We start from the raw sequence: 22662 nt of genomic DNA on the forward strand, positions 1-22662 counted from the left end.
GTTTGCCGCTCTTCTTCGAATTGCCCTTCTTGCCTTTGCCGTTTCTCTTGAAACTAGTGGTCTTGCTCACCGTCAACACTTGATGCTCTTTACGGAGTTCAGACTCTGCGACTTTCAGCATCGCAAACAACTCGCCGGGAGACTTGTTCATCCCTTGCATGTTGTAGTTCAACACAAAGCCTTTATAGCTTGGCGGCAGTGATTGAAGGATTCTGTCAGTGATAGCCTCTTGCGGGAGTTCAATCCCCAACTCAGCTAGACGGTTTGAGTACCCAGACATTTTGAGCACATGTTCACTGACAGACGAGTTTTCCTCCATCTTGCAAGCATAGAATTTATCGGAGGTCTCATACCTCTCGATCCGGGCGTTCTTCTGAAAGATAAACTTCAACTCCTGGAACATCTCAAATGCTCCATGACGCTCAAAGCGACGTTGAAGTCCCGGTTCCAAGCCATACAAGACTGCACATTGAACTATTGAGTAGTCCTCCTTACGTGCTAACCAAGCGTTCTTAACATCCTGATCAGCCGTCGCGGGTGGTTCATCTCCTAGCGCAGCATTAAGGACATAATCCTTCTTCCCAGCTTGTAAGATTAGCTTAAGATTACGAGCCCAGTCTACAAAGTTGCTTCCATCATCTTTCAACTTAGCTTTCTCTAGGAACGTATTAAAATTCAGGATGACTGTTGCGTGAGCCAAGATCTACAACAAATATATTCAAAGTGGACTTAGACTATGTTCAAGATAATTAGAGTTTAACTTAATCAAATTATTCGCTAAACTCCCACTCAAAAAGTACATCTCTCTAGTCATTTGAGTGGTTCATGATCCACTTACACTAGCTCAAGTCCGATCATCACGTGAGTTGAGTATAGTTTCAGTGGTAAGCATCCCTATGCTAATCATATCAACTATATGATTCATGATCGACCTTTCGGTCTCATGTGTTCCGAGGCCATGTCTACACATGCTAGGCTCGTCAAGCTTAACCCGAGTGTTCCGCGTGCGCAACTGTTTTGCACCCGTTGTATGTGAACGTTGAGTCTATCACACCCGATCATCACGTGGTGTCTCGAAACGACGAACTGTAGCAACGGTGCACAGTCGGGGAGAACACAATTTTGTCTTGAAATTTTAGTGAGAGATCACCTCATAATGCTACCGTCGTTCTAAGCAAAATAAGGTGCATAAAAGGATTAACATCACATGCAATTCATAAGTGACATGATATGGCCATCATCACGTGCTTCTTGATCTCCATCACCAAAGCACCGGCACGATCTTCTTGTCACCGGCGCCACACCATGATCATCCATCAACGTGTTGCCATCGGGGTTGTCGTGCTACTTATGCTATTACTACTAAAGCTACATCCTAGCAAAATAGTAAACGCATCTGCAAGCACAAACGTTAGTATAAAGACAACCCTATGGCTCCTGCCGGTTGCCGTACCATCGACGTGCAAGTCGATATTTCTATTACAACATGATCATCTCATACATCCAATATATCACATCACATCATTGGCCATATCACATCACAAGCATACCCTACAAAAACAAGTTAGACGTCCTCTAATTTTGTTGTTGCATGTTTTATGTGGTGACCAAGGGTATCTAGTAGGATCGCATCTTACTTACGCAAACACCACAACGGAGATATATGAGTTGTTATTTAACCTCATCTAAGGACCTCTTCGGTCAAATCCGATTCAACTAAAGTTGGAGAAACCGTCACTTGCCAGTCATCTTTGAGCAAAGGGGGTTACTCGTAACGATGAAACCAGTCTCTCGTAAGCGTACGAGTAATGTCGGTCCAAGCCGCTTCAATCCAACAATACCGCGGAATCAAGAAAAGACTAAGGAGGGCAGCAAAACGCACATCACCGCCCACAAAAACTTTTGTGTTCTACTCGAGAAGACATCTACGCATGAACCTAGCTCATGATGCCACTGTTGGGGAACGTCGCATGGGAAACAAAAAATTTCCTACGCGCACGAAGACCTATCATGGTGATGTCCATCTACGAGAGGGGATGAGTGATCTACGTACCCTTGTAGATCGTACAGCAGAAGCGTTAGAGAACGCAGTCGATGTAGTGGAACGTCCTCACGTCCCTCGATCCGCCCCGCGAACAATCCCGCGATCAGTCCCACGATCTAGTACCGAACGGACGGCACCTCCGCGTTCAGCACACGTACAGCTCGACGATGATCTCGGCCTTCTTGATCCAGCAAGAGAGACGGAGAGGTAGAAGAGTTCTCCGGCAGCGTGACGGCGCTCCGGAGGTTGGTGATGACCTTTTCTCAGCAGGGCTCCGCCCGAGCTCCGCAGAAACGCGATCTAGAGGAAAAACCGTGGAGGTATGTGGTCGGGCAGCCGTGAGAAAATCGTCTCAAATCAGCCCTAAAACCTCCGTATATATAGGTGGGAGGGAGGGGGGCCTTGCCTTGGGGTCCAAGGACCCCCAAGGAGTCGGCCGAGCCAAAGGGGGGGAGGACTCCCCCCCCAAACCGAGTTGGACTTGGTTTGGTGGGAGGAGTCCCCCTTCCTTCCCACCTCCTTCCTTTTTTTTTCTTTCCTCTTGATTTTTCTTCTCTTGGCGCATTGGGCACTTGTGGGCTGTCCCACCAGCCCACTAAGGGCTGGTGTGGCTCCCCCAATGCCTATGGGCTTCCCCGGGGTGGGTTGCCCCCCCCCCCCCGGTGAACTCCCGGAACCCATTCGTCATTCCCGGTAACTCCGAAAACCTTCCGGTAATCAAATGAGGTCATCCTATATATCAATCTTCGTTTCCGGACCATTCCGGAAACCCTCGTGACGTCCGTGATCTCATCCGGGACTCCGAACAACATTCAGTAACCAACCATATAACTCAAATACGCATAAAACAACGTCGAACCTTAAGTGTGCAGACCCTGCGGGTTCGAGAACTATGTAGACATGACCCGAGAGACTCCTCGGTCAATATCCAATAGCGGGACCTGGATGCCCATATTGGATCCTACATATTCTACGAAGATCTTATCGTTCGAACCTCAGTGCCAAGGATTCGTATAATCCCGTATGTCATTCCCTTTGTCCTTCCGTATGTTACTTGCCCGAGATTCGATCGTCAGTATCCGCATACCTATTTCAATCTCGTTTACCGGCAAGTCTCTTTACTCGTTCCGTAATACAAGATCCTGCAACTTACACTAAGTTACATTGCTTGCAAGGCTTGTGTGTGATGTTGTATTACCGAGTGGGCCCCGAGATACCTCTCCGTCACACGGAGTGACAAATCCCAGTCTTGATCCATACTAACTCAACTAACACCTTCGGAGATACCTGTAGAGCATCTTTATAGTCACCCAGTTACGTTGCGACGTTTGATACACACAAAGCATTCCTCCGGTGTCAGTGAGTTATATGATCTCATGGTCATAGGAACAAATACTTGACACGCAGAAAACAGTAGCAACAAAATGACACGATCAACATGCTACGTCTATTAGTTTGGGTCTAGTCCATCACGTGATTCTCCCAATGACGTGATCCAGTTATCAAGCAACAACACCTTGTTCATAATCAGAAGACACTGACTATCATTGATCAACTGGCTAGCCAACTAGAGGCATGCTAGGGACGGTGTTTTGTCTATGTATCCACACATGTAAATTAGTCTTCATTCAATACAATTATAGCATGGATAATAAACTATTATCTTGATACAGGAATTATAATAATAACTATATTTATTATTGCCTCTAGGGCATAATTCCAACACGGTGGCCTCCGAGTGCAACAATCCACCTCTGCCACCAACCAACTCAAGCATGTCCATAACCCTACACTACCCAAAATGACACCTCAGGGAGAAAAATGACACTTTGGTGTCACCAGAGTGCCACTGTGGCCCCTCCAACACTACCTAGCTTTTTACCCTCGAAAGGGGGGATGAGAATCTCAACATGCCCAAAGTAAGGGAAAAGGACATGGGAGCATCGTTGCAGTCCAGGTCAATGTGGTCGACTAAGTTTCCCTTGACCCAGGGCTCTCACATCCTCATTGTCGAAGAGTTTCAGATTTCGTGGCTAGGAGAATACTGAATTCAGATCCGATGAGGGCTCAACTACGAAGAAGGGGCACCGATATCCAAATCTAACGCGACAGCCAGAGCTACCCATGACACGACTAGCTCACACATGCGACAGGTATGGAAAGCCAACACCCGATACTAAGGAGGTTTGCGCAATCATTGCACCCAAGATCGATGTCGCACTTTGATGCTCCATGCGTTCGAGCAAGACAACAAGGCATCACCACCACCTTTGATACAAGTCGTGCGATGCACTAGTGGGCTCCTCGGAGGTGGCACGATGGATGAGATGGGGAAAGTAGGGGTTGATCAAGCAAGATAGAAAAATTGGTTTAGTTTCCATGTTGGTTGAGTTTCCTAATCCCTCTATAAAATCCATAAATCATCTACCTCAATCAAACAGAAATTTCCGAACAGCTTAGCATTGACTAGGTTTACTTGTGGGATGCCTTTAGAAATATAATGTTTTTCGGGACCACCTAATCTCCAGTTAATCGAATTTTTTTGGTTCGGTCGCTCCCAGTCTCTTGTAGGGTTCTTCTCCTCCTTACCCCCCCCCCCCCCCGACCGACCCATTCCCACCAGCCTAGCCGTCAGCCCTGCAACCCGTTGTCCCCTCGCCTCACAGCCCCCGCTTTGCACCCGAACAGCTTAACACGCCGAGCCCCCTCCCCCTCCGTGTGTTCATCTTGTGTCGCCAACGAACACCTCCCGCACTCGCATCCCCAACGTTCAAACTCGCTTCTGCTGGGTTCATGTCTCACTATCAATGCTTTGCGCCCGAGCAAGACAACGAAGCATTACAACCACCTCTGCTACAAGCCGTGCGATGCACGAGTGGGCTCCTCGGGAAAGTAATTAATGGGTTGATCAAGAGAGGTAGACAAAGTGGTTTAGTTTTAGAAATCAAAATAAGGTTTGTTCCATCTTCCTTGAGTTCTCTAATCTCTCTCGATAAAATCCATAAATCATCTACCTCAATAAAACAGAGATTTCTGAACAGTTTAGCACTGACTAGGTTTACTTATGGTATACCATCAGAAATATAATGTTTTTTGGGGACCACCTAATCTTTAGTTAATTGGATTTTTTCGGTTCAATCGGTCCCTCTCTCGGTCTCTCATAGGGTTCTTCTCCTTCCCCTCCCCCCACCCCCCTCGCCCGACCCATTCCCACCGGCTGAGCCACCAGCCCCACATCCTGTTGTGCCCTCGCCTCACAGCCCCGCTTTGCACCCGAGCAGCTTACCACGCCGAGCCCCCTCCCCTTCCACGCGCGCATCTTGTGTCGCCGACGAATACCTCCCGCACCCGCATCCTCAACTTTCAAACTCGCTTTTGCTGGGTCCCGGTCTCACTTTCAATGCTTTGCGCCCCCGAGCAAGACAACGAGGCATTACCACCGTCTCCGATACAGGCCGCCCGATGCACCAAGTGTGATGGAAGAGATGGGGGGGGGGGGGGGGGGGGGGAAGTAAAGGGTTTGAGTGCTAGGGTTTGGGTCTGAGGGTGGGTCAAGCGAGATAGACGAAGTGGTTTACTTCTGGAAATCAAAATAAGGTTTGTTTCATCTTCCTTGAGTTTCCTTGAGAAAACATTTAAAACGAAGGAAACTCCTGCAGGAAGAGACACAGAGTCCTGCAGCGCTAGTTTGCAACTCTGCCCAGTCCACTGGATACAGATTGAGATCCCCATCGCCAGCGTCGTCCAGCGGCGGCAAGCACGCAGCTTTGCCCCTCTCCTGTCCTCCACGAAGGAAGATCCCCTGCTCCGAGATGGCCGGCGACCTGCGCCACCGTCGCCCCGGAGGGGCCGACGCCGGCGGGGAGGAGGGGGACGGGGGAGCGGAGGAGGCGGCGGCCAAGGCGGGCCCGCCGTCCGGGGTCGAGGAGGCGGGGGCGGAGCGGGGGAGGAAGGAGGCGCTGGGGTGGCTGGAGTGGAGCCGCGGGTGGATGGGCGTCGTGGGGGAGTTCTTCTTCCAGCGGATCGCCGCCAGCCACCTCGCCAACCCGCTCGAGCTGCCCCCGCTCGACGGCGTCTCCGTCATCGTCACCGGCGCCACCAGCGGCATCGGCCTCGAGATCGCAAGGTCCTTCCTTTCCAACCCCACTCGTCACTCTTCTCGCCCACCCTCGCATGATGAACAATTGAACCATGGACGGGGTTGAATTTGGCGTCCAGAGATTGGAAAATTCTTGGCTTTTCAACTACTCTAAATGAGATCCTTTTAACTGTTCATCCTTGGAATTAGTACTGTGCGTATTAGTCCTAGGAGTTCAGAAACTATATACAGTAATTGGTACAGTACTAGGTTGACTTGAGTGTGACTTGGTGTATGATTGGCGAAGGTTGGCAGGTTTCATTAAAAATAAATAAACCCTAGGCCAATCCTGAAGAAAAAAGTGGACTTGGTAAATCCACTGATTGTTTGGCCATGTGGAAGATAACTGAACAAGCATGGCTTGAATTGGTGAACATCTTCAATATATATAGTTGAATCGAATCATGTCCTGACCCAGCGGTAATGGACGCCTGGCATGGTTCTTCTCTTTTGTGCACATGCCAGTGAATAAGTGTTCGGCGATAGTTCATCTTGTACATGACATGAGAGCAAATACTTAACAAGCTAGCTCTGCTGAACCTGTCAAACAGTTATCCTGATCCAAATAGGAGGCCTTCTTTCTTGAACTAATATTAAGCATATATTTGGCTTCATCGTCAAACCAGGCAACTCGCACAAGCAGGGGCCCATCTTGTGATGGCAGTTAGGAGACCCAAGGTGGCGCATGAGCTGATACAGAAATGGCAGAATGAACAGACAGAAGTTTCCATGCCACTTAACATTGAGGTAATTATGCAGACTAAACACTGCAGATTCCCGGTTGCTGAATTGATGGTTCTGAATGTGATGGGTTTATTATACCGCATGACCTGATTGTCTTTGAACACGTTTTATCATTTTTGTTGTTCCTCATTTGACACATGGACATAGATTTAGAGTTTCTGGTTTCTGTTGGCTCTAGTTGAGTTCCATGTGAATCTTTAAGCAGTACACTACCTATGTATATTTTTCGCATTTAGCATCCTTAATCAGTTGGAAAGGAAATACGCAAGTGCATATCTGAATTATTAAAGACATTGCATGATTTTACTGCAGACTGTTTGACACTGTTTTGAATATTATTACTCTGAAGGTAATGGAGCTTGACCTGATCTCCCTTGACTCGGTTGCAAGATTTGCTGATACTTGGAATGCTCGTATGACACCCCTACACGTATTGATCAACAATGCTGGCATTTTCACCATAGGAGGTGTGTGCGTAACCTGATTCTTTTGATTTTAGAATGATCCAACCTGTGTGCTTCATAGTGAAGTATTTAAACTGCATCCCCTTTCCCTTCCCTGTAGAGCCTCAGCGTTTTACAAAGGATGGATATGAAGAACACATACAAGTGAACCATCTTGCGCCAGCTTTACTGGCAATGTTGCTTCTACCTTCTCTTATTAGGGGCTCTCCGAGCAGAATTATAAACGTCAATTCAGTTGTGAGTTTTCTGATGTTACCTGTCCCTTCTACTAGTATGTGTAGTCTTAGGAACCAATGCAGTAGGTGCAATTTTTTATTCTTACGAGTACTTGCTACAATGTACATAATCTGATACATTTACGAAAATGTTATTACTTATTTCTAGTTTCAAGTCATTATCCTAATGTAAATTGAAAGTAAGCTATGCAGCAACACTGTATGTACACTTCCAGCATCTAAAAGGCTTGTGTTCGATTTCAGATGCACACAATAGGTTTTGTAGATGCTGAAGATATGAACCTTACATCTGGAAAGCATAAGTACAAAAGTTGGTTGGGATACTCAAATAGCAAGTTAGCACAGGTATCACAATCCCGCTTCATTCCAAGTGGAATGTCGTGTTCAAGCTTTTTATGCATGTTGTTTCATGTTACTTTTGTCTGAGTTGTTGTTGTTTCACATTCAGGTAAAATTTAGCAGCATATTTCATAAGAGAATTCCTGCGGAGGCTGGTGTCCATATTGTTTGTTCCTCTCCTGGGATTGTCCACACAAATGTTGTGAGTGCCACCCCCACCCTCCTCTCCTCATCGTCAGTTTGTCATGTAATTTATTTTGGTTTAAAAGCTGAAACTGAGAAATGTGTTTACCTAGTTATCGTTATGTATTTTACTGTGCATTTGGAGAAGGTGAAAATTACATAGATGCCATAAGATGTCTACCAACATGGAAAACGAATGTATTGTAGAAACATAGAAAGGATTAGATAACATTCTCCACTTAGCAACTGAGTACAACGACAGACGAAAAGGAATACACCATCGCAGAGGTGCATCTCAGCATGTCATGAGAAGATTGGTTCGCATCTATTCCAATTTCCAAGTATCATTGTCCACTGCCCTAATGGACAGTTCCTATTAATCATTCTTGTGGACCACGATCCCTTCACAATACAGTTATCAACTAATTCTGCTCATATTATGTTTCTACATCCCTGGATATTGACTTGATCGCCCATGTCATGACACAGGCACGGGACCTCCCTAAGATTCTTGTAGCTGGATATCGTTTCATTCCATACTTCATATTTGATCCTCAAGAAGGTGGGTTCCTCAATCTTTTGCTCGTCGCCTGCTGTTAGCTAAACAACCTCCACGTCTGCTGATACACTTCATTTCCAATCCAATGCAGGTTCAAGGAGTACATTGTTTGCAGCCACTGACCCCCAAGTCCCAGAATACTGCGAAACGTTGAAGTCTGAAGACTGGCCTGTTTGTGCTTGCATCAACTACGACTGTAATCCGATGAATGCCTCTGAAGAAGCACACAACCTGGAAACGTCGCAGCTTGTTTGGGAGAAGACGCTCGAGATGATTGGCCTCCCATCAGATGCCCTGGAGAAGCTCATTGAAGGGGAGCCGGTTCAATGCCGTTATGGTCAACAGAAGGCTGAATAGGGAGAATAGGCAGGCTATCTCAAAACCCACGATCAGCCATTCAGCCTGATCCAATTTGCTGTTAATTTGCTAGTTTGGAGGTGGTAATTACATAGTCAGGGGTACCTTTGTTATACCCTATTTTGCCACATTTGGTTCAGTTCTTACCAGAAAAGTGGAGGGCAACAAACTTGGAAGTGTGCTTGTTCGAAGTAATAGAAGTATCTTTTGTGGCAAAAGAGTTGTAGAATTTTGAGTTTAAAAAACAATTTTCTTGTCATTGCTGTACTGTTTGGGCGTTAAGCGAATCTTTTCTGCTTATTATATCAGTAACTTATTTATCTTCTTGAAACGATGTAACAAGATAAACAAAATCTTTTCAATGAAAGAACACAAATGTTGTACTTGCCATATTTTTTTTTTCAAAGATCAGATATGCAAGTGCTCACATGTTCAACTTTATATAAACAAAAAACAGGTATTGCCAAAGGCATCACACAGGTACTCACAGGTAGAGACTTAAGAAACAGACCAGTGCAATGCCATACATAAGACTCATGCAAGAGGTATGGTAGCACTGAATATATTTTCCAAGCAAGAGGGTCAAGATCCAGATTAATTACAGGTATCACCTCTCTATGGGACAAGTGACCCCAAAACAACAAGCTAAACACAGTAACTGCAATCGCGTGCTTCCTTTTCGTCTCAGGGACCTGACAAACTTTCTGACTTGCCAATGGGCGAATGGCAGTGTAAGTCAGCATGCATCCCGCAGACGGCACGCCTAGGCATTTGGCGGCCAAAGCTTTGGATCTTGAGTTGTGTCCATGGCGGTTGGAGGCAACCAGTGCCACATCGCCATTCCAGGGAATGCAGCAGGGACCGGAGCGCCTTTGTTGGCTGGAACTTGATAAGGTGGTGCAAATTGAGGGAAGACGGCGGGGTGGAATGCAGCTGGATAAGGCATGTGAGGAGCAAATCCTACAGGAGCAGCACTTGCTGCTTTGATTTGTTGTTCCAGCCTTTCCTTTTCTGCCTTCAGGCTCAACTTTTCATCTCGGAGCTCATTCTTCTCCACCTGGAAAATAACAGAGCCACTTGTAAATAAAAAACGCAAGTTTTATCTGTTCTACCATTCTCAGATGCGCAGGAGGCAGTGCCAGTGAATTGGCCAAAGATGCCACATCTAGTAACTTAATTGGTGGTCAGTCAATTGTTGCGCAGAAGTCAAACTAGGCGCAACGAAGAATGTGTGAGAACTAGTTTGCCATTTCATTTCTGGTACTGAGAACTGAGGAAAGAAAAAGACTCATTGATTTTCATGGCAGAGCTAAACTTTAACAGCCACAAACAAGTGTGTGGATGGCGTCAAGCATTTCAAAGTCCAACAATAAGATGCAAAGTGATGCGGGGAACAAAGGTACCTTAAGGTCCTTGATTGTCTCTCGAAGATTCGCATTTGATTCCTTCAGCTTTTCGGTCTCGCCTCTGAGCTGTGTCAACATACGAGTTGCATCGCTCAAGATACTTGCTTTATCCAACTTGGCGCTCTTCCCAGGATTGCTAGCCGAACATTCATCAAGACCACCGTGCTTGCCAGAATTCATAACCGAACATAATTCAAGAAACCTGCAATTGGATAAAAATCACAGTTTATACAGAGATGGAAGGAAAGAATATATGTTTGCACGTATATGCATCTTTTCCTTTTCCTACATGGAAGAGGTGCTTTAGGAGTATCTACTGCCAGATGCCCATACCTGTCATTCAGTTTCTCCCTCCGCATTTTCTCGCGGCAAGCCTTTGACTTTGGACCAGATGAAGATTGTTCATCTCTGCCCCTGCAGGAAATAAAAATAGTGTTATGTTAGCATTGCAGATCCAATATGGCATTAACTAAGGAAATAAATCACCAAAAAAAAATGCATAGTGTGTTTACAAAATATTTCAACAGTTGTTAATGGCACCATTGGCATGCATAACAGGCAAGCATAATGTGTCACACCATGTTTAGAATATAATATATGAAGAAAAGATTATGCAATCAGGTACTACTCAAAATGATCACTAATGATTAACAATTCACATGCTCTTAAGTCCACTACATCCTCCGTTATGCCAGTGAAGACTGAACATGGAAAGCACTATCCGTACTGAGCAAACAGCAAGGAAATGGAGTACTACAAAGAAACCAAATTCAGAGGAATCTTTCCATGGTTAAGCAATAAAGATGATGCTACTTTTGTAAAGAAATATCAGAAGTGTAAGACTTGCACCTTTTCCCCAAATTAGATTGCCCAAGACCAGAGTCACCTCCGCTGACATCCTCAATCCCAAGTCTGTGAGATAAACAGCAGTCAAGTACAATCAGAAGAAATAATCAAACGGCTAAAGTATGCAGCAAAAGAGAATGCCACTCGTATTTTAAATGGCGTGTGCTTCAAAACAAACCAACAGCCGGGATCATCATATCTATGCACATCACTCCCACCTAGGAAAGGAGCCCAGGAAGAGGTCACATCACTCCAATCTACATGGTACATGCTTGGCAAGAAGAATCCCTGGAAGGCCGCATAGCATTCAGCACACAATTGCCCATTGCTAAAAGAAGAAGGGCGCGGCAGAATCACCAATCGCTAAGCAAAACCGGTGCTCGTATGCTACGAGATCTGCAGATTTGTGTCGCGGGTCCGCCAGGGCTGCAGGTTTCTCGCCGGTATTATCATCACAACATCACCAATGGCCAGAATTGCATAGCAGCAGTTGTTAAAGCCCTGGAGCGAATTCCTCCAAGCTCGCATGAACCAGGAGGCCAGCATGCGAGGGCCCGCTTGCTCTGGCGCAGGCCGTGTGGCCGCGCGGACGAGATGCGGCAAGAACCGCGCCGCCCGCGGGCAATAAAGAAATCGACGGCGACAGCGACATCGAGGGCTACAAAATCCTCCGCGCGCGAGGTCGCAGAAGGCTAGCGGAATCCGTCGGCTCTAACAGGCAGCGGCGGGGTAACAACAACAAGAAGAAGGAGAGAAAAAAAAGGTTTCTTGCTGCCGCGGGCGGGCGGGCGTCCGTACCCTCCGTCGCAGAAGGCGGCGAGGCCGTCCCCGCCATCGCCGGCGCCGCCCCCGACGAGGAGGAATTCCTCTACCGGGTCGCCGCCGTCCATCGTCTCGGCGGCCGTGGCCCCGAGGGATCCGCCGCCGTGGCTGGCTAGGGTTCGTCGCGGGGGCGAGGCTGGCTGGCTGCTGGGGAGGGGAGGGGAGGGGGGAGGGATGGTGAGAGGGCTGAGGTCTTTTGCAGATCGCACCCTGGACCCGCTCTTGTTGCTGCGGAGAGGGGCGCGTTCGGGATTTGGGAATCTTCGGGGGTCTTATCCGAGTGGCGAGTGAGGAGGAAGAACCGGTGGCGTGCGACGGCCCCCGCCTCTTGGGCCGCGTGCCGTGTGGGCCCCGGTCGTTATCGCCTCGTTTTGTTCCACATGCTCCATGTGATCGATTTTTTAAATTCTTTTTTAGGATCCCATGCCATCGATTTGCGTCGCGTTTTCGTTCCGGATAGCGTCGTTTTGAGCTCGAGCTCTCATTTGCCCCTTGGATGAACAGTAGATCTTAAAAAAACTGAATCAAGTGTGTGCAAATTTACATCACGAGATCGATCGCATCGCGGAAGGCGTGGCAAAAAAAACCAAACCGGTCTTCAAAATGCTTTCGAAAGTAGTAGCATTTTCAGAGCGTCATGCCGTGCTAGCCCGTGCGATGCGTCTCTGGGCCCAGGCACGACCTGGTTACTAATCGGGCCGACACGTCGATCCGTTTAGCGTTGAGCTGCATATTTTTAGCCTGATGAGCTTATTTTTAGGCCTGTTAGATGTATTTTAGGTATATACATATTTTTAAAAAACTAAAAACACATAAATAAAAACAATTAAAATGGGACATGTCGTGTTGGCCCACGTGCCCAGTCTCCAGGTCCAAGGCGTGTCGCGTGCCAGGCCCGACCCGTTTAGGCCGTGCCGTGCAGACGTGCTTACGGGTTGGCCTGGTTGGCCTGACCCGTTTGGTCAAGTGTGGATTGGGCTGTGGAGTGCATGGTGGGTCCCGCCTATATGTCTCTCATGAAGTGGAGGGAGGGGGTGACTCCTCCACTGGCGGAGCTATGTTGAGGCCGAGGGGGGCCACTGCCCCCCCCCTCCCCCGCCTTGGACTAAACTCTAAAGAAAATTTTTAAGGGAGGGCTTATATGCGATTTTTTTAGCAATTTACACCCCAAAATACGCATGTTTTTGTATTAGCCCCCCCCTCTCCGCGCGCAATTTGTAGCAAGCTCCGCCACTGGACTCCTCGGTCTGTTTGCATGTATTCATGGCAGTTTTTCCTTATTTGGGCTACATCCATTTCTTTTCTTCTTTGAATTTGAGCGAGGGAGGCGACAACATTATTGGTTTCTTTCGTTAAAGGGCGGCGGTGTCCTTCAGCTTGGAGCAGGTGGCTGGCACGGTGAGCTGTCCACAAACGGAGCACGTGATGAAAGGGGCGGGTAACCGTGCTGGACAAGAGAGAGTAACAATTATATGGATGTCGTTGATCATCCAGTGGGTCCATTTGGTACGTCCATTTCCCAACTTTTGTACAAGTAGACGATGCCCCGCGCGTTGCTGCGGAAAACTTGTTAAAAATATATGGATAAATGTTAGAAAACTAATGGTAATGCAAAAACCATTATAAAAATGTCTTGCTTAATTACCTAGAAAAATTTCATGCATGAGGATATGTTTTGCATGAAGAGATAAATAAAAGAAGTACTCCCTTCATTCCAAAATAACTGTCTCAAGCTTAGTACAATTTTATACTAAAACTAGTACAAAGTTGAGACACTTATTTTGAGACGGAGGGAGTAACTTATAACTACATGCATGATTTGATGATGTGGCATTGTTGCATGGAGAGGAAAATTGGATAGTGGATTCTAGCTATTTAAGAATAGAAGATTCGCGTTAATGTGTAAATCGTCAGTATGATAGTGTTGTTGTTTTTTTAATGAAAGGGTCTCCCATGTTCCACTTTTTATTAATGAGGCAAAGATAGACAAAGTTTAGCAAAGTAGATCCAACATCAACAGCTAACACATTACTGCTACAAGTCCACGGCTAAACTGAAAGCTGGTAGCACAATTTGAACTTATTACAGGATCCCAACTGAAACAAAAAATAGCAATAGACCGAAAGCAAAGTCTACTGGGCGCTCATTCTAGTTGGAGGAATCTCCATCTCCACACAATGCGAAAGTTCCCCCCGATGTCGGTCCAGTAAGCGAATGAATTGCCGAAGAAGAGCCTCATGTGTGTCGTCACAAAGAACCATCCATTGTTGAAGAAAGCCATGAAGTTTCATAAGAACGCAACTCAAAATTTTCCATGTTCTACCATGGAAGCAAAATTCATTTCTTAGTCTCCATACACTCCATAAGGAGGTAGATGTCACCATATTAAGAACAAGATTTTTCTTATGAAACTGCCATAAAACACACACACTAGTAGAAAACAGGCTTTACGTTTGGATTATTAGTCCCGGTTTACTCTTGAACCATGACTAATGGTCACATTAGTCCCGGTTCGTGAGGAATGCTTTTAGTCCCGGTTTATTAGTAACCTCTAGTCCCAGTTGGTGTTACCAACCGGGACTAAAGAGGTGGTGGCAGGGTTTTGTCAGGCTAGGGCCGCTACGAGGGCCATTAGTCCCGGTTGGTAATACAAACCGGGAGTTGATATAGGTATTTAGTCCTGGTTTGTATAACCAACCGGGACTAAAAGTATCCCTATATATACTGCTTCGTCCAGTCTGAGCCTGTTTTCCCCTTCCTCTCCTCTGTTTTCTTGCCTTGCTCGAGTCCATCTTCCATTTTTCACAGATTTGTCAAGATTTAAGGCACCCCATCCAATTCAAGTGTTCACAAAGGTTAGCAACTTTGTCCTTTCATCTCTCATTGCTAAATGCTCCATAATTATATAGTGATTTGTGGGTTTAAAGAGAAATCTTCTTTGAATGCCTGCTCAGTATAAAGGTCCCGTCTCGCTACTCGTCAAATATAAAGGGAATAATAAATATGGCACAGAAAAAAATCCAGAACCTAAAGTCTCATGACTGCCACGTGATTATGACGCAATTGCTTCCGATTGCATTGAGGGGGCTTCTAGAGGAAAACGTCTGATCAGTCATTGTGAAGCTATGTGCATTCCTCAATGCAATCTCTCAGAAGATAATCGATCAAGAAATCCTACCAAGGTTACAAAATGATTTGGTGCAATGTCTTGTCAATTTCGAGTTGGTGTTTCCACCATCATTCTTCAGTACTTCCTTCGTCACGGTTTAGAAGGCACGTTTCGAAAATCTCTGGGACCAAGGTAGTCATCGATTGGTTGTGAGATGTAGCAGGTGTAGATGCTAATGCGCCTAATCAACTGAGAAAATAAGCGTTTGATGTTCCCACAACCGAGTTAATAACCAGCGCATGCATGCATGCATCAACTCCACCCGACGTGAGCAGAAAATTAGGAGGGCGCATGCATAAGAGGTACTAGTACTAATTAATAGGAGTAATTACTTTCGCGCCTTAAACCCTGTCTATTTTGAAAACGCACGCAACTTTAACTGTGCCTTCTAAACCGTGACGGAGGGAGTATCATGATGCACGTCCTAGTTCACCTAGTCGAATAGATTGCCAATCTCGGCCCTGTATTTCTACACAATATGTTCCCCTTCGAGAGGTTCATGGGAGTCTTAAAGAAATATGTTCACAACCATGCTAGGCCAGAAGGAAGCATCTCCAGGGTCCATGAAACAGAGGAGGTCATTGAGTTTTGTGTTGACTTTATTCTTGATATCGAGGAACATATGAATATTGTACGCTCCAAGAACCCGAAGCAGTCTGATCCCTGGATCAAACGTACAAACATGGCATCATTCGGCGGTTGGTTACAAACACGTCTCATGCATGACCCTAAAGTTGGAGATGACCTATACTTGTTGGCCAAGTCACCATCTTCGACTATATCGACTTTCAAAGTGTACGAGATAAATGAGAATACATTTTAAAAAACACCAACCAAAACACTGGTGTCCGCTTTGATGCAGCAAACACCAACAATAGGCCAAAGGAACTCGTGAGGTACGTAAACAATATTCACAATTTTTATATCATGGTCTAATATAAAATATCCATATTGGTCTCCTTCTTTGAAAGATGTTGGAGAAGCGGGAGGAACTCCTCCGAACGGAACGCATTCGCATACGAGCACTTCTAGAGGAAATTTCGGGATTTTTGCTGGAGCAGGTCATAGATCCCAACGGAGAATATCACTTCACCAATTAATGCATGCATGTAATTGATCCGCAAGTTGTGGTCATAGATCTCATAGGGTCACGCTATTTGTCACCCTGGGTGAGGAATATTTATTCTTCACCCCCTCTATTTTTACATCAATACACCGTAATTTTACGTTTTGTAAATTTTAATCTTATCTCATACGTAAAAAGGGACTGTAAGAAAATACATAGTCACCATTAAAAAGAATATGTCACGTAAAATTACAAACATAAAACCACAATGTAAATTATACCTAAAATGCGACTTTTCTGGTCTTATGACCTATATTTTTGTTTTCTTATGTCAAATTTTACGTAGTGAATCGATATAAATGTAACTATTTGCATTTCAAATGTAATTTATTTATGAAATGATCGTAAAATTACCTCGGATGAAGAATAAACTATTCTGCACCCTAGGTGATGAATAGAGTTTCTCATGAATAGTTTATTCTTCACCCGAGATAATCATAGTATCAATTTACAAAAAAATTACTTTTGAAATACAAATAGTTCCATTTGTATTGACGCACAACGTAAAATTTGACAAAATAAAAACAAAAACATAGGTCACAAAGACCAGAAAATGTTGAATTTTTTGTATTTTTTGCACTATTTTTGTATGTTCGTAATTTTATGTGACATAAAATATTTTTACGTTGATTATATTTTTTTACGGTTTTTTACATATAAAATAAGACAAAATTTACGGAACGTAAAATTACGGTGCATTGATATTAAAAATAGAGGGGGGTGAAGAATAACTATTCCTCACCAAGGGTGACAAATAGCGCCCTTGCGTTTTGTATAGGAAAAATATATCCTACCACCCAGAGATAGTTACCCCACATGTTCAATATACTACCTTGCGTTTTGTATGTTGTATGTAGTATTTATCAAATCAAAGAGTATGTACGCGTAGTATGTAGTATATAATAATGTTTAGGTAGTATATATGTATTATTTTTTAGTATTATGTATCATATTTTGTTTATGCTTTTTTTATATAAAAATATATATTTCAGAAATATAATAAAAACTGTGGATTGACTTGTAATTTTTTCGCGTAACTCACTTTGAAAAATCTTCTATATAGTATATGAACATAACTAAAACAATAAACTAATATACATACTACCGCATGATAGTATATGGAACATGTAAGTTAATTACTCCTGGATGGTAGGATGTATTTATATATATATATATATATATATATATATATATATATATATATGACCACCGTTTGGGGCACCTAGGTGCCCAACCTCCTTGTCTTTCAACCACTAGATTGCATTTAGATGCGTACTGTCATAACGGGTATATTTGTTAATGGATTATTTATTGAGAAAGCATTAATGAAAAAATATGACATAATCATTAATTGAATGCCATAATAATGACCCTGCATACCATGTATGGCAACGTTTCATGTTGAGACATAATAAGAGAAAATAATCAATAATTAAGGTTCCATGTTTCATGTATGAAAGGTACGTGATATTTGTTAGTACTAGACAAAACTATTTGTAACTATATGCATGCGTACTTTTATTGAAGTACCAACACGTACACATGGGTATCTTTAGTATATGTATATTTTAATTAGATACAATGCCCTGAGTCTGTGAATATTTTAATTAGGTATATATGCATTCATTGGATACCTACAAGATAGTATTTAGTCCACATTTAGTTTAGGTATATATATTTAACTAGGTATAATACTCGAATATGTGTATATTTTCATTCGGTATAGTACGTTGGGTATGTTAATATGTTCAATAAATATAATAAATATGCTATGTGTATATTTTTAATAGATAAAATTATATGTATATTTTTAATAGATAAAATTATATGTGTATTTTTAATAGATACAAACAATATGTCAATATTTTTAGTACGTATAACGCCTGCGGTATGTGTATTTTTTATTAGGTATAACACCTGCGGTATGTGTATTTTTTCATTAGGTATAACACCACGGGTTTGTCTATATTCATTAAATATAATGCCCTAGATACATGTTTATTTTTCATTACCTATAACAGCCGAGGTATGTGTATGTGTATTTATTAGGTATAATACTTCATGTGTGTGTATATTTTTGTTAGGCATATCATCAACGCATATATATTTGTATTAAGTATAATACCTAACAACTAGTGTCGTGGTCTAATTTCATGTACAAGTGTATATTGTAAAAACTAGTGTCGCGTCTAATAATATATACGTGTGTATGATGAATTTTGATTTTGCATGCGTGAGAGTCTCCTCCAAATAGAGCAGGTACATAAATTTGGAAATAAATTGTAGATCCTACCAGCATGCAAATGTATTAAGAAACACTAATGCATTATGTTTTCAATTAAATGCATTAGCAGGTTGGACCCCAACAAGGTGCCCCAAACATTATATATATATGCATGCATGGTCGTCCGAGAAATTCTTTGATATATGCATAACGTGTATGATATGTACTAGCATAAGATATGTTCTAAATGAAAAAGAATTAAATAGAAAACAAAAAATAAAAAGCAAAAATAAACAATAAACCCCGAATCACCAAATCACCAACGCATGTAGTCTCGATTGGTGTTACACTAAAGATCCCGACCACGCCATGCGCGCTTCCAGCCACGTGGAAGGATATTACTCCCAGTTCGTGGCAAACCGGGACTAGGGGGTCTTTAGTCCCAAGTTAATAGTTTCAGTTTGATGAACCAGGACTATAGGTCCTTACCAATCGGGACTATATCCCCATTTTCTACTAGTGACACATCATTAAAGCAAGTAATTTGATTGATTCGGAAACCTTCAGTCCCCACACACATCTTGCAACCAAGCAATCAAAGAAAAGGTGTTGAATAGATTCCAATTCGTTATGAAAAACACAAGTAAGATCATCTACAGCTCTTTGTTTGGCTAGGTTATCTCTAGTCAAAACTTTGTTATAAGCACACAGCGAGAGAAAAACATGTATATTGCAAGGACACATTACTTTCCAGAGTTTCTAAACGGTGGTATAAACCACCCCTCCAAATTAATTGCTTTGTAGAAAGACTTGACCGAATAGATCCCATTAGCCTCCAGTGTCCATGTTGGAATATCAGGGTATTCAGTCAAAAGGAATTGTTTGATAGTCTCAATCAATTGGTACCACCTATTGATAGGTCTCCAACGTATCGATAATTTATGAAGTATTAATGCCATGTTTGTCTATGTTTACAACAATTATATATAGTTTTGATGCACTTTATATAATTTATTTAGAACTAACCTGGACTGACACTGTTTTCAGCAGAATTACAGTGGCGTTGTTTTTTGTGCACAAAATGAAAGTTTTCGGAATCGTGTGAAACTTTTATATATTTTTTCTAGAGGAAATAAACAATATTGGAGCGAAGAACCACAAGAGGAGAGTCACCATGACGGAGGGATAACCCCGGGGTAGGCTCATCGAGCCTACTCCTTCGTGTTTCGGCACAGTATGGGACGGATGCCGCCTCGTGTGCCGGCTCCTCCTGGCCGGACGTGCAGCCCGTGCCGGCTAGGGGCACACCAGCTCGCCATCCGGCTCGGTGGCTATCTGCCAACCAGATGATGAGCACCTATCACATCAACGGGACTGATGCGACATGCGCACATGACTAAAGGCAAGATTGCGTCAGCTTAGGTACTACGGAGTGGTGTACGCATGGCTAGAGTGGAGGCGGCCGTACCGCTGACCGGCGCCGGCTGCGACCGTCAGCTTCGCACCGTACCGGCATGCCTCCACCCACTCCATTACCTGTCCCGGCGTGGCTACAATGGAGGCGGTTGTACCGCTGACCACAGTCGGATTCCGCAAGATGACGGCCACAGTGCGGCCCGTGCCGTGCGTGAAGGGCACACACCAATCCCAGCGACCAGGCGGCGGGCCCCAGCATCCGATGGGACCGTGCAGCCGGCGGGCCCCGCAGGCGACAAGACTTCTCAGCTGGGGGGCCCACTGGCCAGCCGGAGAGGCTACCAGCTGGGCCCCCCTAAGTGCCATATATCCATATTGTAAGCCGGGGGGTTCACCTATAAAACCCATTGGTCCTCTTCCATGTAGAGGGTCAGCTATTCTTACGCACCAATACTCATAGAGGAGAGGTAGAATGCGAGCCGACTGTGTTCTTCTTCCTCCTCTGTCGAATAGCTCAAGGAGCGTTTTGTAGTTCTCTTGGTTCATCAACCACTCCGGTAGGACTAGGGGTGTTACCTCCCACGGAGGGCCCTGAACCTGGGTACATCGTGTGTCTCGCACCGCTAGTTACCAATCCCAAATCCCGGAGCCCGCCGGTGTCCTCTCGGCCCCAACCACTCTCGATAAGCCACCCCATGGCATCTGTCATGAGAAAACGAAGACAGTTGGCGCCCACCATGGGGCCGTCCGCGACACCGGTCGGAGTCATGCTCTGGGTGGGACCCCTCGACGACTCCACGGGACACCTCGCGTCCGGACTGATCAGCACACCGGTGGAGCTTGCCCCCGTGGAAACTTCCGCAGTGCTGACTGTCGGCTCCGCCTGCCCTGCAGGCTCTGCCACTGTCCCCATCGACGAGCCACACCACGACAACACCACCGTCGATGTCGGCCGCCTCTGCACCCTCTTTGGCGAGCTGTGCCTTGACGACGAGCCTCGCTGCTGTCACGCCCAAGATGCGACCCTATCCTCAATTTGGCACGAAGGCCTCGTCAGGGATAGAAGCGCATCTCGTCGTGTCGCAAGAATGGATATCGTTACAAGTACATGTACTGAAAAGAAGAGATATATCTTCAGAGTTGGCTTACACTCGCCACAAGCTACATCAGAGTCACATCAGTACATTACATAATCATCAAGAGTAAGAGCAGGGTCCGACTACGGACGAAAACAAACGACAAAAGAAGAACGACGTCCATCCTTGCTATCCCAGGCTGCCGGCCTGGAACCCATCCTAGATCGAAGAAGAAGAAGAAGAAGAAGAAGAAGCAACTCCAAATGAACAATCAACGCGCTCACGTCACGTAACCTTTACCTGTACCTGCAACTGGTGTTATAGTAATCTGTGAGCCACAGGGGACTCACTGTTGGGGAACGTCGCAAGAGAAACAAAAATTTTCCTACGTGCACGAAGACCTATCATGGTGATGTCCATCTACGAGAGGGGATGTGTGATCTACGTACCCTTGTAGACCGTACAGCAGAAGCGTTAGTGAACGCGGTTGATGTAGTGGAACGTCCTCACGTCCCTCGATCCGCCCTGCGAACCGTCCCGCGATCAGTCCCACGGTCTAGTGCCGAACGGACGGCACCTCCGCGTTCAGCACACGTACATCTCGACGATGATCTCGGCCTTCTTGATCCAGCAAGAGAGACGGAGAGGTAGATGAGTTCTCCGGCAGCGTGACGGCGCTCCGGAGGTTGGTGGTGATCTTATCTCAGCAGGGCTTCGCCCGAGCTCCGCAGAAACGCGATCTAGAGGTAAAACCATGGAGATATGTGGTCGGGCTGCCGTGGAAAGGTCGTCTCAAATCAGCCCTAAAACCTCCGTATATATAGGTGGGAGGGAGGGGACCTTGCCTTGGGGCTCAAGGAGCCCCAAGGGGGTCGGCCGAGTCCAAGGGGGGAGGACTCCCCCCCCCAAACCGAGTTGGACTTGGTTTGGTGGGAGGGAGTCCCCCTTCCTTCCCACCTCCTCCTTTTTTTTTCTTTTCTCCTTGATTTTCTTCTCTAGGCGCATAGGGCCCTCTTGGGCTGTCCCACCAGCCCACTAAGGGCTGGTGCGCCACCCTCATGGCCTATGGGCTTCCCCGGGGTGGGTTGCCCCCCCCCCCCCGCGGTGAACTCCCGGAACCCATTCATCATTCCCGGTACATTCCCGGTAACTCCGAAAACCTTTCGGTAATCAAATGAGGTCATCCTATATATCAATCTTCGTTTCCGGACCATTCTGGAAACCCTCGTGACGTCCGTGATCTCATCCGGGACTCCGAACAACATTCGGTAACCAACCATATAACTCAAATACGCATAAAACAACGTCGAACCTTAAGTGTGCAGACCCTGCGGGTTCGAGAACTATGTAGACATGACCCGAGAGACTCCTCGGTCAATATCGAATAGCGGGACCTGGATGCCCATATTGGATCCTACATATTCTACGAAGATCTTATCGTTTGAACCTCAGTGCCAAGGATTCATATAATCCCGTATGTCATTCCCTTTGTCCTTCGGTATGTTACTTGCCC

The 22662-nt window shown here is 45.2% G+C and overlaps 2 protein-coding genes across 2 annotated transcripts; one reads left to right on the forward strand and one right to left on the reverse strand.

Moving 5' to 3' along the window:
* Nucleotides 1–5683: 5683 nt before the first annotated feature.
* LOC123406122 (dehydrogenase/reductase SDR family member FEY) lies at nt 5684–9367 on the forward strand. The gene is made up of 8 exons (XM_045099604.1): nt 5684–6170; nt 6809–6929; nt 7276–7393; nt 7491–7627; nt 7870–7971; nt 8075–8167; nt 8638–8710; nt 8799–9367. Exons 1-8 carry the CDS (start codon nt 5857–5859, stop codon nt 9062–9064), a joined length of 1224 nt encoding a protein of 407 aa, XP_044955539.1. The 5' UTR covers nt 5684–5856; the 3' UTR covers nt 9065–9367.
* Nucleotides 9368–9562: 195 nt separating this feature from the next.
* Nucleotides 9563–12331, reverse strand: LOC123406123 (transcription factor ILR3-like). The gene is made up of 5 exons (XM_045099606.1): nt 12115–12331; nt 11320–11382; nt 10804–10884; nt 10468–10672; nt 9563–10121 (listed from the first exon to the last, which is right to left on the reverse strand). The coding sequence occupies exons 1-5, from the start codon at nt 12204–12206 to the stop codon at nt 9828–9830; spliced, it is 735 nt and encodes a 244-aa protein (XP_044955541.1). The 5' UTR covers nt 12207–12331; the 3' UTR covers nt 9563–9827.
* Nucleotides 12332–22662: the final 10331 nt, after the last annotated feature.

This window comes from Hordeum vulgare, chromosome 6H (assembly GCF_904849725.1).
Source record: "Hordeum vulgare subsp. vulgare chromosome 6H, MorexV3_pseudomolecules_assembly, whole genome shotgun sequence".
Lineage (NCBI taxonomy): Eukaryota > Viridiplantae > Streptophyta > Magnoliopsida > Poales > Poaceae > Hordeum > Hordeum vulgare.

Coding starts and splice junctions, on each gene's coding strand:
- LOC123406123 (XM_045099606.1), bottom strand. CDS start 12,206: ATGGACGGCGGCGACCCGGTAGAGGAATTCCTCCTCGTCGGGGGCGGC. Junction 11,383..12,114: donor GCCGCCTTCTGCGACGGAGG/GTACGGACGCCC, acceptor TTTATCTCACAG/ACTTGGGATTGAGGATGTCA. Junction 10,885..11,319: donor CAATCTAATTTGGGGAAAAG/GTGCAAGTCTTA, acceptor TATTTCCTGCAG/GGGCAGAGATGAACAATCTT.
- LOC123406122 (XM_045099604.1), top strand. CDS start 5,857: ATGGCCGGCGACCTGCGCCACCGTCGCCCCGGAGGGGCCGACGCCGGC. Junction 6,171..6,808: donor ATCGGCCTCGAGATCGCAAG/GTCCTTCCTTTC, acceptor TCGTCAAACCAG/GCAACTCGCACAAGCAGGGG. Junction 7,394..7,490: donor TGGCATTTTCACCATAGGAG/GTGTGTGCGTAA, acceptor CCTTCCCTGTAG/AGCCTCAGCGTTTTACAAAG.